Consider the following 13,954-nt stretch of genomic DNA (forward strand, 5'->3'; position numbering starts at 1 on the left):
ACAAATTTCAAATGTGCATTAGGTAGAGACTGCTGTAAAAATATTATGCAAATAGGACAGGTGAATATTAAAAGATGCTTAACTCTGGAACCTGTAATGTGAAGATAGCTACGGGACACTGAATGTGAACACATCATTGAATGTGGGAAGTGGATCGAATTTACACATGAGCCTGTGCAACACAGGAGGTAGTACCTAAAAAAGCCAAGAAAAGGGTCTCTAGCAGTGAATGGCCAATCACCAGCAGTGATATTGGTAGATATAAAATGAACAGCAAGAGCAAGTGAAAATAAAAAAAGTGTGTGTGAGAGACACCTGCTGGTCCTAAAGTAAAAAGACAATGATTTTTAGTTCTGTTTAGAATCAAGAGATACTTTCAATTAGTAAAACTGTTCTGCAGGTAAGTGCAACCTGCAAACAGAAAGGATTTTGAAGATTCATAATATCTAACATTTTCCTTTCAACTTTTTACTTGAATACTCTATTGTTGCATAGACTTCTTCATTTTATGCATGGTCCATACAAGACAACTCACTGAAAGACTTTTCCTAATAATTTGGACCATATACAAATACCATTATAAAATTTTTGGGTTGTGTTTTGTTGGATTTTTTTAAATCTCTCTGCTGTTCTAATCAGATTTTCACTATCTCCCTAGAATGTGCATTTCATAGCACTAATACAGCAAACTGTTCAAGGTACTAGAGGGATTTTCCCCTCTACATAGAGCATGGTTACAATAACAAAGCAGCTTAACAGAACTTACATCTTCAATAAGAACCACAGTACCTACAAGACCGCACTTATATTTTCTAGAGTGGTGATGGTAGAAAGGAAAGAGCTTTGTCAGTATTATTTAGTAAGCATCAAGTATATCAACCTCAGTTGTAAAGTTAAAATAATAGCTTACAAGAAATTGGCAACATGCAATTTTTAAAAGCAAAGGATAATTAGTACAGCATGGCCAAACTTACATGCTGCCTATCTTAGAAGGTAAGCCAGATGGTGGGGGTATAAACTCTCTGTCCCTAGCAGAAGTGTCATGTGTGTCAGCAGCCACCCCACTTTCCTGGGTTTCTGCAGCTGCTGCAGCAGAGCCAGCCGGGGCAGCGTCAGCGGCGCTGCTGTCGGAGCCCAGGTCGCTGCTGGCCGCGTACAGCAGCTCCATCTGCGTGGTGGTCCTGCGGCGGGCCTGCAGGCAAAAACACAAAAACAAAAACAAACTGCCCCTTCAGCCTGCAAAAGTGTGTGCCACGAGTCCCACACTCAGCTCAGCATTAGCTGGCAATTAGCATCCCCCTCAAACACTTGGCAACTGCCTTTGGAAACTAAATCAAGAAGCTCATCTCTGCTTTTGGGCAATGATTTCAGAGGAGGCAATTCAAATTCAATGGCACGAAACACTGATTTGAGAACTGGTTTCCAAGGATATCCTTTCAACCAGCTGCCTGCCAATATTACATGAGTACAATTTTACTCACCTACATTTTATACAAATGAAATGTTATAAAGCAGAGAGGAATAAAGCAAAGTGTCAATTTAAATACCTACAATTATACTGGTGTGACTTCTAACATATACAAACTCTGCTTCTTCCTTAGTTTAAGTCACCTCAAAAGTCCACATGAATTAAAATTCATTCAGCATTTCAACAATTTGAAAACAACAGAAAAACTCACAAAGGAGCTAAGCTTTGTGCAACACAGTAATTTGTAAAAAATAGATCATACATGTTGGGCGTCATTTTAGACTGAAATTAAGATCTATTCCTCAGTGAAAGAAAGAGCAATAGGGAAGACAAAGATCCAGTCTGAAAAGAGCCATTACAAAAATGATATGCTTATTTCGTTGCATTTTCAGACCAAACTCAGTTAAACAGCCAAAAAAGCTGCACACCAAGGAATGTTACCAAATAATTCAACAGCCAACACAGATGGTTTCTTCCAAAGCCAATTGCAGTTGGAAAAGTGGAGGCTAAGCTTCTATTTACTTTGCAAACTTGGTTTATGCTCCTGTGAGCACAGAAGCAAAATTGCCATCAGTGCACATTTCCAGTTCCCACTGCCATTAATATTAAACTTCAGTCAGCCTAGATATAGTCCTCCATTGTCAACTGTAATTAAGACCCTGGAGGTCAAACTTGCGTTTCATAAACTTCAAGATTGCTGTGACAAATTACAAACAATATGCATGTTCACAGTTCCCACTGGCAATAGCAATGAACTGTAGCCTAACTAATATGAATCTGCAAAACTACACCAGTTTGGAGTGCAAGTAACTGGAAGAACACATCTCTTCCTGGAATTTTAATAACTTAACCCCAAAATACTGAAGAAGCATTATTTTTATCATTGCTTCTCAGAGTGGAGTGTCACACAAAATCATATTGCACACAAATCATATGTAAAGTACATAAGTTCACCTTTTGCACGTCTTCATTCATTAAAGTCTCTTGGGCAAAGCAAGAGCATTCTCCAGAAGGTATCATTAAATTATGAATTATTATAGAATCAGAGAATCACTTAAAAGACATGCAGAAGAATTATCATCATCATCATTGTACATCCTACCTTGCTTTTGGGTTTTACTTCACCACAAAGCTTCAAGAGATCTGAAGATAATGAACTAAAAGAAAAATTGCATCACAGTTAGAAAGTCATACTTTTTGCAGATTTGCAGGTGTGTATTTTTATTTTATTAGTCTTTCTACTGAAATCGTGGACAAAGTATAATGAAACAATGGTAGAGATACTTTCAAAAGGATACATGATTCTGCATTACAAAAGGAGGAAATTGCAGTAATTTTTCTGGAATGGGTAGTAAAGATTTCCTCACCTTCCTTCTGTTCCAGGACTATGTAATGGAGCATCCTCATCAGTACTATCTTCCAAATTTTCTAGAAAATTTCCAGAAGAATAACATTAGTCTGTTCCTCTACAACAGGATGTGAAGGCTTTAAGTGCTGTACAAAGCAACTCAGACAATGTTGAATGTAGATGAACAGAGTACTAAAGATAGGGATTTTCAAAATTTCTTGACTATTTTCTATCCAGCCCCCACTGAATTTTCCTGACACCTAAAGTAATTCTTTTCATACAATCTAAATACATCATTCATCTAGGCATACTGTGCCAAACGTGGTCCTCTGTCTACTGTAGCAGAGGAAGAGATGATCGAAAAACAGAAATTCTAGAAGGAAATCTGTAAGAGAGCAGATAAAGCAAAGAAAATTATTTGCAAGACATGGAAGATATGGGATGTAAACCAATGGACAGTAAGAATGTCTCTTTCTCCTCTTTTTTTCACCTTCTTGCTCCAAGACAGAATCAGTCTGGCTATAATGAAAAAGAAAATGATATTTTTAACTAGCTAGTGAGCTGAGGCTCAGCCTCCTCTGATAAAGAATGCCACCAAGTATTTGAGCTAACAAGAAGCAAAAGAAGCAAGCACTTTATTAGTATATAAGGATTCATTTCAAGAGAGGATGATGCTACCACTTAATACTGTAGAATGGCTTTCTAAAAAGAGCTTAATTTCTAACGGAAGTTGCTCAGTAAAAATGTTCCTGAAGCAAAAATGGGTGCACAAACCTGTCCACAGAAGACAAAACCAGCATGCATGCCACACACTAACACTGTCAAACATCCAAGTAACACATCTGCATGCAAATGGTGCAAAACATTAAGCTGACACAATCAGTCAAGGGCACATGTACAATCAGCTCCAAACTGCTGGGAAAGCAAATCCTCTGAATTGTGTGTTATTCTAATAATACATTTTAGGCATAGATCAAGGACATAGGTAACACATTTTTGCAAGCAAAGTCCCTTATTTCTGAACATACTTGTGAAATATTAAGGATTAAATAACCTTGTAATGACATTCCATTACACCTCCTCTTTACTAGAAGAGACACTGAGTTTCTTTACTTAATTTCTGTCAAAAAGCAGATACCATTTGCAATGCATAGAACAAATATATTTGTAACCCCTATTGAAACAGGTTTGCCCATGTATATATCTTTAAGTTCATGTTTTGGAGAAAGGGAGGAAAGATATACAGCTTTCAGCTGAATTTTGAGAAAGAATGGAAAAAAGAGAAGGAAAATACTGCCATTTGTGTATGCTGCATCTAAACATGTTCCCTGAAAAAGTTAACACCATCAACCTAGAACCAACACCAATAATGCACTTCAGAGTTACCCAACTGATTAATTAATTTTAACAATATAATCTTAATTATCAGAAATACAACAATATTCTAAAGAAAGCAGGGTCACAGGAATAGCACTCTGAATTTTCAGGTTTCTTTTTGCTCCATCGTGGATTTGAGGCCAGATTAAAATCTTTCAATACTTATTATTGTCATTAGTGTTGTTATTATTGCTATTATTATTATATGCTTTCTGCAAAAGTGGGGATTTAGAGTACTGCTCCTTTCAGTAAGACAAAAGCAGCATCCCTAAAATAAATGCATTTTAATAAAATATAGGATTCCTATTAGAATTATGTTACTTCATCCCCTACTCATACAGAACTTATGATCTCTTTTTACAAGTAACTAAGTAGAAACTGTGGAATGACCACAAAAGGTGAGATTTTATTTGTAGGCTCACTCTCATGTGACCTGATGAGTATCTTCAGTTTGCCTGCAATTCAACATAGGAGACTGCCCAAAGCCCCAAGATAGAAACCAGTGCATAGAATCAACAAAGATAGAAAGAGCAAGATTCTGTGAGAGTGAGAAGAGATGAAAGGAGAAATGAAGTTAGTAAAGACAGTAATGTTTGCAGGGATAGCTGCTAGCAAACCACTGCTTGCAGAACAGGTGGAGAACTTTCTGATTATTCATCTTCATCCATCCTCATGCAGTGGCAAGTGAATGGTACCAGAATAAAGCCATACACCAGCACAGTTCACCCAGAGGAAATGACATCTGACCAACCCTCTCAAAATCTGCACATAGATCATTGTGACCCACATCCATTAATGTCCATACATCACAGGTGGGAAGTAAAAGCAGCTTCCACAACTCCTCAAAGAGAAGCAGCATTCAAAACTCAATTTCATGGTCATTTTAACTCTTCACAAGAGAGATGGGATAGTGAAGGGCAGCTGGTTCATCCACCAAGGTGGATGTGCACTGAATGTCCATTCAAGTCAAAGCCTGAGCCTGTGATGTACTTTTCTGCAGACTAAAACTTCTTGTCTACAGCTGAATGCAAGTGCACAACTACACTGGGGAATGTTCAAGCTTTGCTGAGCCAAGTGTATTCAAATGGATAAGAACTTTTGAAGACAGTAGATCTGAAAGTAAGCATCAAGAAGGTGAATCACAAATACCATAGAAGTGCAATCCTTTTGCTTGGGATAAGGCTCTCTGTGCTCTCCCACTGAGATGTCAGGCATCCTGGTGAGATTGATCTCAGGATCTGCTGCCACCCACACTTCTACCTGCAGGAGCTGTGTCAGGCCCTGCATCATCAGCATCCCTGTGAACCAGCCAGCAATCCCAGAAGCAAAGCCTCACTACAGTGGTGTCTGAACTCCCTGCAGCTAAAAGGTCCACAAAACAGAGAGTGCCAACAGTCTTGGACCTAGATAAGTGCAGCATATTCAGCTGCATTTCCTTCCCATAAAGTGTGAGCAGAGTCCTGAGTGGCTTAGATACTCTAAAAGCCTCAGATCATGCTTGCAAAATGTTAAAAAGCTTCTTTAATAAGATAATACTCTACAAAAAATTTGATTACAGAGCTACTGTTTCAATACATTTAGCAAGTGGCTTTTCATTGCTTCAGATGTTGTTAATAAGTAAAAACCTGTCCAGAGCTAAAGAAAATGCAATGCTGTCAGGAGAAACAATGCTCCAACAGGGGTGAACATGCACACACATTAAAGGCCTGTTCTAGAGACACTATGATGCTACAAACCACTGACGTTCCTGAATAAATAACTGGCTGCATGCAGCAACATCCCCTGACACAGATCTTCAGGTGTCACCTGACAGGAAACTGGCCAAGTTCTCACCATCTCTACATTATGATCAATGTAGATCTACGTAGTCTACACTTCCATGTAGTTTTGTGCTTTGAAATGCTGTGCAAACTAGCACAGGACAGCAAAGTGCAATTAAAAGTAGCACAAGACACAAAGGAATTATCACTGGTAACAGGATTATTTTTCTCCAGTTCCAAATATAGCCAATTCTTTGGAGGGAAAAAAATAAGCTTAATTCATTTGGGAATAACTCTAAAGCAACAGCAACAAGAGACTTATCTCAAAATCAGTGAAGTCAGTAACTTAAACCCAATTGAAAAAATGGGTTATAATCCTGCATTCTGTACAATATTTACATTACAAAATGAGCTATTTCCAAAAGGTTAAAAGTGACCTGGAAATTAAGAATTGCCTTTTTTTCAAACCTAAAAAAATGAGCAGAATTTGTCCCAACAGTAGTATATCACAAAATAGTTTTATGTAGTCTGAACATACTTTGGGCTCACAAGCACCAAGTTATAAATTTGAAATACAGCTCTGCTTACTGTCTTCACTTTTAAATACCACAAGGGCTATTACCACAAGAGCTAGGGGTGGTTTCAGAAAGGAAGAAATGCTCTTTAAGCTCATGATAATGAGTACATTTACAGAATATTCATGCAAATTTCACACACTCACAAATTCTAAGATGCATCAGTTAGTGAACATGAATGAATTAGTAACTCATGCAGCTGTACAGTACACAGAAAGCTAAACATACTTACCCAGTGGTATGCTATCTAGGTCTGTGTAAATACAGCAACAAGGAAAAAAAAGCAACATTCCAATCAAAACATATCCATTTATAAAAAGAAATAAAACAAAAGTACGCAAATGTATTCTAAATTTTTCTTAGTATCATCTCATGAGAAGTAGAATAGATGCCGTAACATAAAATGCCAATCCAAAATCCCTAGCATATGATGACTGAACGGGATTGAATTTTTCAACTTCCCATTCAGAAGTTTAAACAATTCCAGATTGTAAAAATAACAAGCAGATTATTTGAATTTTAAAAAATCTCAATAATAAGAAAACTTTGTTTCCTACATTTCACTGCTGAGAGGGTCTACTTAAAAATGCCATACATGCATGTCAATTGTGAAGTATATGTTACAATACAGCATCTATTCAGAAAAGAAATAGTCTAGAATGCCCAGTACAGCATGCACAAAAGGCAAACATGACATGCAGCTGACTACTCAGAAAACAAGATGAAAAAACTACCTTGCAAAGCATGACCCAGAAAAGCATCAAGTTCAGGATTTAATTCAGCTTTTTCTTTCAGCATATGAAACAGCAGTTGGTTTTGAGTAGCACTAGTAATTTCTGTCTGCTTAAGGCGTCCCTCAAGAACTTTGATCTGAGCTTCTTTCTGAGCTGCTTGGAGACCCTAGGAGAAAGAAAGATAACATGTTTTATCACAACCCTTGTTTTACAAAATTAAAATTGTCAAAATTTTTTAAAAACCACAAACACAAAAAAAATGTGTACATTGCAGCTGCCTTCTCACATCCTGAAGATCAGGTGTCAACAAAGGGTCTTTTTCTTTCCTTCACCTTTTAAAGAGATTCATTAAGCATTCCTTTAACTTCCATTCCTCAGACTGCCTTGCAAATATGCATCTAATGGCTAAGTGGGACATGACTCCCAAGTGCAATTCAGAGTCTGCATATTTTAAGAGTAGCAAGCATCTGAAAGATCAACACCTCCACTTTTCCCAAATAACTACTTTTTAAAAAATTATTACCTATGGTACTCTACGACAAGAACAGGGGGAGGTGGAAGTGGGACAGGGTGGGACACAGAACTGTAATCTTTCCTACCCAATCACTGAGTGAACTTTCAGCTTCTAATGAAAGATCTTATGGCCCAACTTATGACAGAATTCATTCCAAGAGAACTTCCCTAGATCCACAGATTTGTGGGAATTTTTTAGTTGTAGAAAATATAGCCAGAGATAATTTACGGAATGGTTTCCAAATAGATTTCCAAATTCCAAAATAAGCAGTATGGAAAAATGAAGGTACAACACATCTTCTAAAGGCTTATAGGGCAACAGCAGACTTTGAGTGCTAGTGCTGGAGTAACAAGTAGCCCTATGAATTTACATCCTACATTTTGACAGAACTAAAGGTACATATCAATAGACACATTCTGCAGGTGAAAACAAATGATAGAATAGACAGTAGGCATGATCAACTTTGCAAAAAAAATATCCCTTCAGCTTTTCTATGTGATAATTACTGAACAAAAAGATGATAGAAGCCTTTACATAATGGAGCTTTTAATCATAATAAAGAGAAATTGTTCACAGAGTGAGTCAGAGGCACTTTTCTCACATTAACTCTGTTACAAGAACCATTCAAACACATCCAAGGGCTGAAAAAATATTAGAAGATTGACATTTCCAGAAGCCAATATGATTGTGGGAATTTTCGTTACCCTTCATTTTTCCACAAACTTTTTGGATTACCTGCATAGTGACGAATCAAAAATGCAAAAGAAACTCCAGAGAACAGGTCAGTTTCAGTATGATTGAAATTTTCCATTTGACTCAATGAGACAAAAAGAAAAGTAGCAACAAGAGCACAGATACATATGTGCACAGGGTTATAAACTGCCAAATACGTATTTTGAAAATATGAGAGAAAACATATTTCCCCAACACCTTCAGAAGAATCCCTGTGGCTCTACTCAGACTGAAGTATGTCATGCATCAACATATAACTTAAATTTTTTGAGGATCATATTTGTACAAAGGTGGCTGAGCCAGTTTTTTAAAAAAAAGATCTCGAGCTCTCTTTAGGAGTTTGTTGAAAAACACCGAGATTTATTTGATTACAAAAAGCTAGTGCTCTAGTAAGAACAACATGATCTAATTAATACAGTGAAGAAGGCTCTACTGGGGGTTGAGAAACAGGCAGTAAGCTGAAGAGGACAACAGATCTCAAGGGCCTTCACACTGAGAATCAGCATGACTCAGTAATGCTGAGCAGCTTTGCTTTGTTTAACACACATTAGTCATGTCTTTATGTCAGCACAACATATCTGCCCCTGGCACATGCCATAGTCCTGGCACACACATACTTCACTTAACACATTACCTTATTGATACCCATCATAAGGAAGTGATCAAGCAAATATCGAGCTTCTGTCAAAGTGCAAGCGTTAATCACTGCTGTTACATCCAAGGTCTCTCCTTCTTCCTATGTGTGCAAGGATAAACCCAGTCAGATTGTGAAAAAGTCCCAAGAATTAAAATAAGTTATTGCCAGCATAATGGAAAGGATCAGTTTTGACATTTAAATGCTTTGCAATCTTAACTGGCATTACACTACTGACACTGAAACTCAGGTATCAATTGTATAAGTCTTCATCTCAAACTTCACATACAAGTTTTCACCAATTTTCACTTCCTGGCTCAACAATTACACAGACAAACAAAAACTAATTTCTAAATGAGAACATTTTCAGTGCTAACACAGTTGTGGTTTCCTGTCCCCCTTCTACCATTTTTGCAATAACATTTGACCTACCTTTGCTTCTTCCATCTGCATGATGTTTGCTTGGCAGTCAGAAATGCTGTCGTTGATGTAGTCTATATTTGCAGTTACTGATTCCATCTCCTCATTTATGTTTTGGACATTTCTATCTGCTTCACTGCCACCCCCACCCTTGATGAGCTTCTCCCTTTTCTTTGAAAGCTTATCTCTTCTTTTGGTGAGTTCTTCACGTTGCTATTTTCCACAAAGACATAATATTACAGAAAAAGGAATTAGTAAGCCCTTAGAACACTGAAGTGCCTTTTTGTTTTCCTTCATTTGGTACAGTTTAACAAACATATCATGATTTCCATGGGAAGAAGTTACACAGGGAAATATAGAAATCTATTCGCACATGATGCCATTAATGTACTAAGCACAGCAACCCCATTGTTCAAATGTTTACTGGAGCCAAAAGTGTCTTGACTGATTACAGTAGATTCCACCCACTTTGCCAATGCTGCAATAACAGCAGTTAATTGACAGCAAACATACTTGCAGTGCTCCCTATTTAATACAATGATACAGCCAACAGTGCACAGCAGATCACCCACCGTAAGCAGCCTGTTCATATCTGCTTCCATGTTGGAAATAGTCATCCTCTGCATAATAATGTCAGTCACTCTGCGTTCCAGCAGCTGCCACTTCATTCTGGCTGCCCTTGAGGAGTAAACCCTGCTTGTCACTGCTTTCCGCTGGTACTTCCTCCTGTGGCACGTTGAAGAGAAATACACAGCTAAGTCTGAAGTAGTCCACTGACAAATTCGAATGTGGAAATGATCAGGCTGGAATATTTTTCACAAACAACTTAAGAATGTCATGCAGAAGTTGTTGTAGGTTTTCATAGCACCAGACAGCCACCTCTACCCAGCCCCGAACTCTACTGCACTCTAACATGCTGCACTTGAAAAACAGGTTTCAAACACTGCAGCATCTTCCATGACACACTATTGAGTTCAAATGCCATGTAGGTGTTGTTCCCTATTTAACGAGAAGATCTGCTTCAAATCACAGTGGAAAAGCACAAATCAACTTGATACACTGAGCTTCATTTTCCAGCAAGTTTTTCCATGAACTTAACACTGATGGCATTGGACCACCGAGGTAATTTCTCTTGAAGAGCAGATTTTAAAACCCTTAAGATTTCAAAATCCAGTTTATGTGACATGCAATTTAATGCCATTTATTATTATATTATTGTCTTAAACCCAGAAAACTGAAATTGCATTTGATAATGCTAAAATGTCAATTTAATGAGCATTACATGACAACAGTTTGAAAACTAACAGCTCCTGCAACAGCACCTGCTAGCAAGTCCACACAAATTTCAGTTCTTGTAAGAGAGTCCTAAAAAGTTTTAACCCTTACCCTGTTCCATTTGTTGCAGTTACAGATAATGCTTGAACCCTTGCAACAGGAATTCTCATCTTCTGCTGTGCTGCTGTTCTGGAGCCATCATGCTCTCCTGACAAACTAGAACTTGATTCTTGCATGGAATGCTCAGGCAGGCTCAGCTTCCGACTCACTTTTCCTGCCACTTTATCAGACAGAGGCCTGACTTGCCGACGAAGGGCTGTGACCTGAAACACGGTGCAAAGACATGAGTAGCTCTCCCAAAACTGAGTTCTAAGTTTCAGCAATACAACATCATTCTGTTTTCAAAGATGCATTGCTGTTTTTCCACAGTACCTCTTCAGTTTTGCGACGTAAGATAACTTCTTGGTTTCTTTTCTGAGCTTCCAGAAGCTTGAGCTGATGCTGTGAAAAAAATAGAAATAGCACGATATTTTTTCCATTCCCTCTCACAAGGACTGCATTGTATAAACAAAAAATAGACCTCTACACATTAATACAAATCTGCAAAATTGCTGAGACATGAAGACTCAAGTCATGATTGTTTTTTGATCTTCCTAGTGCAGAACAAAACCAAATGTTTCACTGTATCAATTCTATCAAAACCAGTAATTCCATGCGAACAAGGTGGTACAACAACTTTGTGAAGATTCACTAATCACTAATTCACTGATACTCAATAAGCACAACAAGACATAGAAGACTTATCACCTGAAGCTAGGAACTGTGTTTGCATGGAAGTGAAACCAAATTTTGTGCATTTTCATGCTGAAAATACACAGGTACATGCCTGCCTCAGTAAATGCACATACACAGTGTGTGCCTGCAAACAGAGGCACATCATAATGACATGTGCTTATTCCAAATGAAAGTTCTTTATCTTCAAATCACCTCTCGTTTGCGTTGCTCCTTTTTAAGCTGTGCAATCTCTCTGTTTCTTCTAGATTCAGTCATTCTAGCTTTCTCCTGCTCTTCTTTCATTTGTTTCATCAAGCGAACCTGTAAAGAAGTCATCACTTAGAAAAGGTGTTCACACTCAAGTGCTGCTCCCTGCCCCCAACCATAGAGAGTTTTCTCTTCAAACTCCCATTTTCCACTATATTACATACTTTTAGCCATTTACATCTTCCATCTAATGTCGTCTCCACTCAGTGCTGAATAACAGCTAATAAGCTGTGCAAGTTGATGCATGTTTGATACCTTAATTTCTGTTCATTAAACCTAAAAGCTGCCCCTCTCCCCCAGGAACAGCCTGATGCTTGCATCTCTTCTATTTTCAGACTTTCAAGCAGATAACAGCAAGAACAGAGTTATCAGATAGATGGATGCACAGGAGATTTCAACCTAATTTTCAGTAAACATTCATTGTTCAACACTTCCATTTACTGAAATATACCTTGGTTTTCTTCATCTCTGTCACCTCCTGCTGCAGTTTCTTCAGCTGCTTTTCATATTGAGACTGATTTTTAAGCAAACGTGCATGTTCCTTTTGCGCTGTTTGAAGTCTCTGCAATTCTTTATTCATGGCTTGGAGTTTCTTTTCATATTCTGACTTGATTTTTTTTGCCTTTTCTTCTGAATAGGTCTCTACAGAACCTAGAGTAAAAGGGAATTCTTAATCTGCTTTTATTCAGGGTACTTTTAATTTGCCAGCCACAGCAGATAACTACCTCTTCTGCTCTAGCACTGCTATAGCATTGCTCTGCAATACCTTGAAAACAACCTAATTTCTCTCTAGTTCTTGTCACCTGCACTGCTTTGAACTTTCCACCTCGAATGCATTCTGGGGTAAGAGATCAACTATTAATACTTTCCTCTGATTTCTTTGTAACAAATCTGAGCACCTGAAAAGCACAAATACACACATTCACACATATGTGCACAAGAATATAACAACACTCCTAAAAGCCATCAAGCCTAGTATTTCTCTTCTGACACTGATCAATGGGGAAGGTCTAAGGAATAACAGGGGAACAGCAAACAGCTTAGACAGTATATAACCATAAAGCATATATATGTTTAAAAAAGAAAAACAAACAAAATATTTTCCACAGCACTCCCAAAGTGCAGTTACTTGTGACTTGGTACTCTGGAGTCATAGGTAGTTTGCCATCTCAATACTAATACATAATTCAAAAAGGTTTGGTCAGTAAACACCTCTAAAAGCTTTGTTTCACTGATCCTTCTTCTTATTCTCATGCAAATAAAAGAAAGTGGGGAAGAAAGTTCCTGATTTAAAGGTTTTTTTGTGTTCTATCTCCAGGATTATGAGAGCTCTTAGAAAACTGAAAACGCTTATTCACCCAAATCAAATACCTGTCAGTAGCAATACATTTCAAAAAATTCTTCTCTCAATTCTGATAGAAACGAGAATGATTAAAGAATCATTCACTGGCATTATGGGTACAAATCATGCTTCTGTCTTCTGCAATTTCTCATCAAGTTTGAAAAAGAAAATGAGAGAAGTAGAAAATGGTTCAACTTCAACAGCTTATACAAGATCAATGATTTTGTACTTCTTACCCAAGTTTTGAAGAACCTGATCTCTTTCAAGCTGAGTATCTCGAATTTTATGTTGTAGCATCATTAGTTTCTCTTCATACTGTTTTTTCAGTGTTTGCAACCTTCGCTGGCTGTTTTCTAGCTCATCTATCAGTTTCTGCTTAATGGCTATTTCACAGGTGATATTTGCCAAGTCAGCTTGATAATTTTCTAAAATAGAAAGATTTCTGTTAAAGTAAAGCAAGGACCACATGAACACAGATAAACCTTGCAATCTTAAGGTCACTGTAAATACATATTGTGCATGGGAGGATTCCACACAAATCACAATGAACCTGGCCTCTGGTCAATTTCAAAACCCGCACAGGAACACTCGATCAGCTGTCTATTACATGTTTTAGCAGCATAACAAAAAAAATAACTCACAGAACATACTCTTCACACAGACAGTTGACAACATACTTTATTGCCTACCAAGATCTGAGATATTATGTGCAGATATTGACAGATATTATGTGC

General features: G+C 37.7%; 1 protein-coding gene across 4 annotated transcripts in view; it reads right to left on the reverse strand.

Annotated features, from left to right (window-relative positions):
• KIF21A (kinesin family member 21A) overlaps positions 1-13,954 on the reverse strand; it is an 86,928-nt gene that overhangs the window by 20,182 nt on the left and 52,792 nt on the right. For all 4 annotated transcript variants that reach the window (XM_054631723.2, XM_054631721.2, XM_054631717.2 and 1 more), the window contains 13 exons: positions 13,457-13,645; positions 12,330-12,529; positions 11,825-11,932; positions 11,270-11,338; positions 10,949-11,160; positions 10,135-10,288; positions 9,575-9,775; positions 9,143-9,244; positions 7,263-7,428; positions 6,761-6,781; positions 2,836-2,896; positions 2,571-2,625; positions 975-1,192 (listed from right to left, as the gene is read on the reverse strand). In XM_054631723.2, the coding sequence (XP_054487698.2) occupies positions 975-1,192; positions 2,571-2,625; positions 2,836-2,896; positions 6,761-6,781; positions 7,263-7,428; positions 9,143-9,244; positions 9,575-9,775; positions 10,135-10,288; positions 10,949-11,160; positions 11,270-11,338; positions 11,825-11,932; positions 12,330-12,529; positions 13,457-13,645 (1,756 nt within the window). The remainder of the gene's footprint in view (positions 1-974; positions 1,193-2,570; positions 2,626-2,835; positions 2,897-6,760; positions 6,782-7,262; positions 7,429-9,142; positions 9,245-9,574; positions 9,776-10,134; positions 10,289-10,948; positions 11,161-11,269; positions 11,339-11,824; positions 11,933-12,329; positions 12,530-13,456; positions 13,646-13,954) is intronic.

The sequence above is a fragment of the Agelaius phoeniceus genome, chromosome 5 (genome assembly GCF_051311805.1).
Source record: "Agelaius phoeniceus isolate bAgePho1 chromosome 5, bAgePho1.hap1, whole genome shotgun sequence".
Lineage (NCBI taxonomy): Eukaryota > Metazoa > Chordata > Aves > Passeriformes > Icteridae > Agelaius > Agelaius phoeniceus.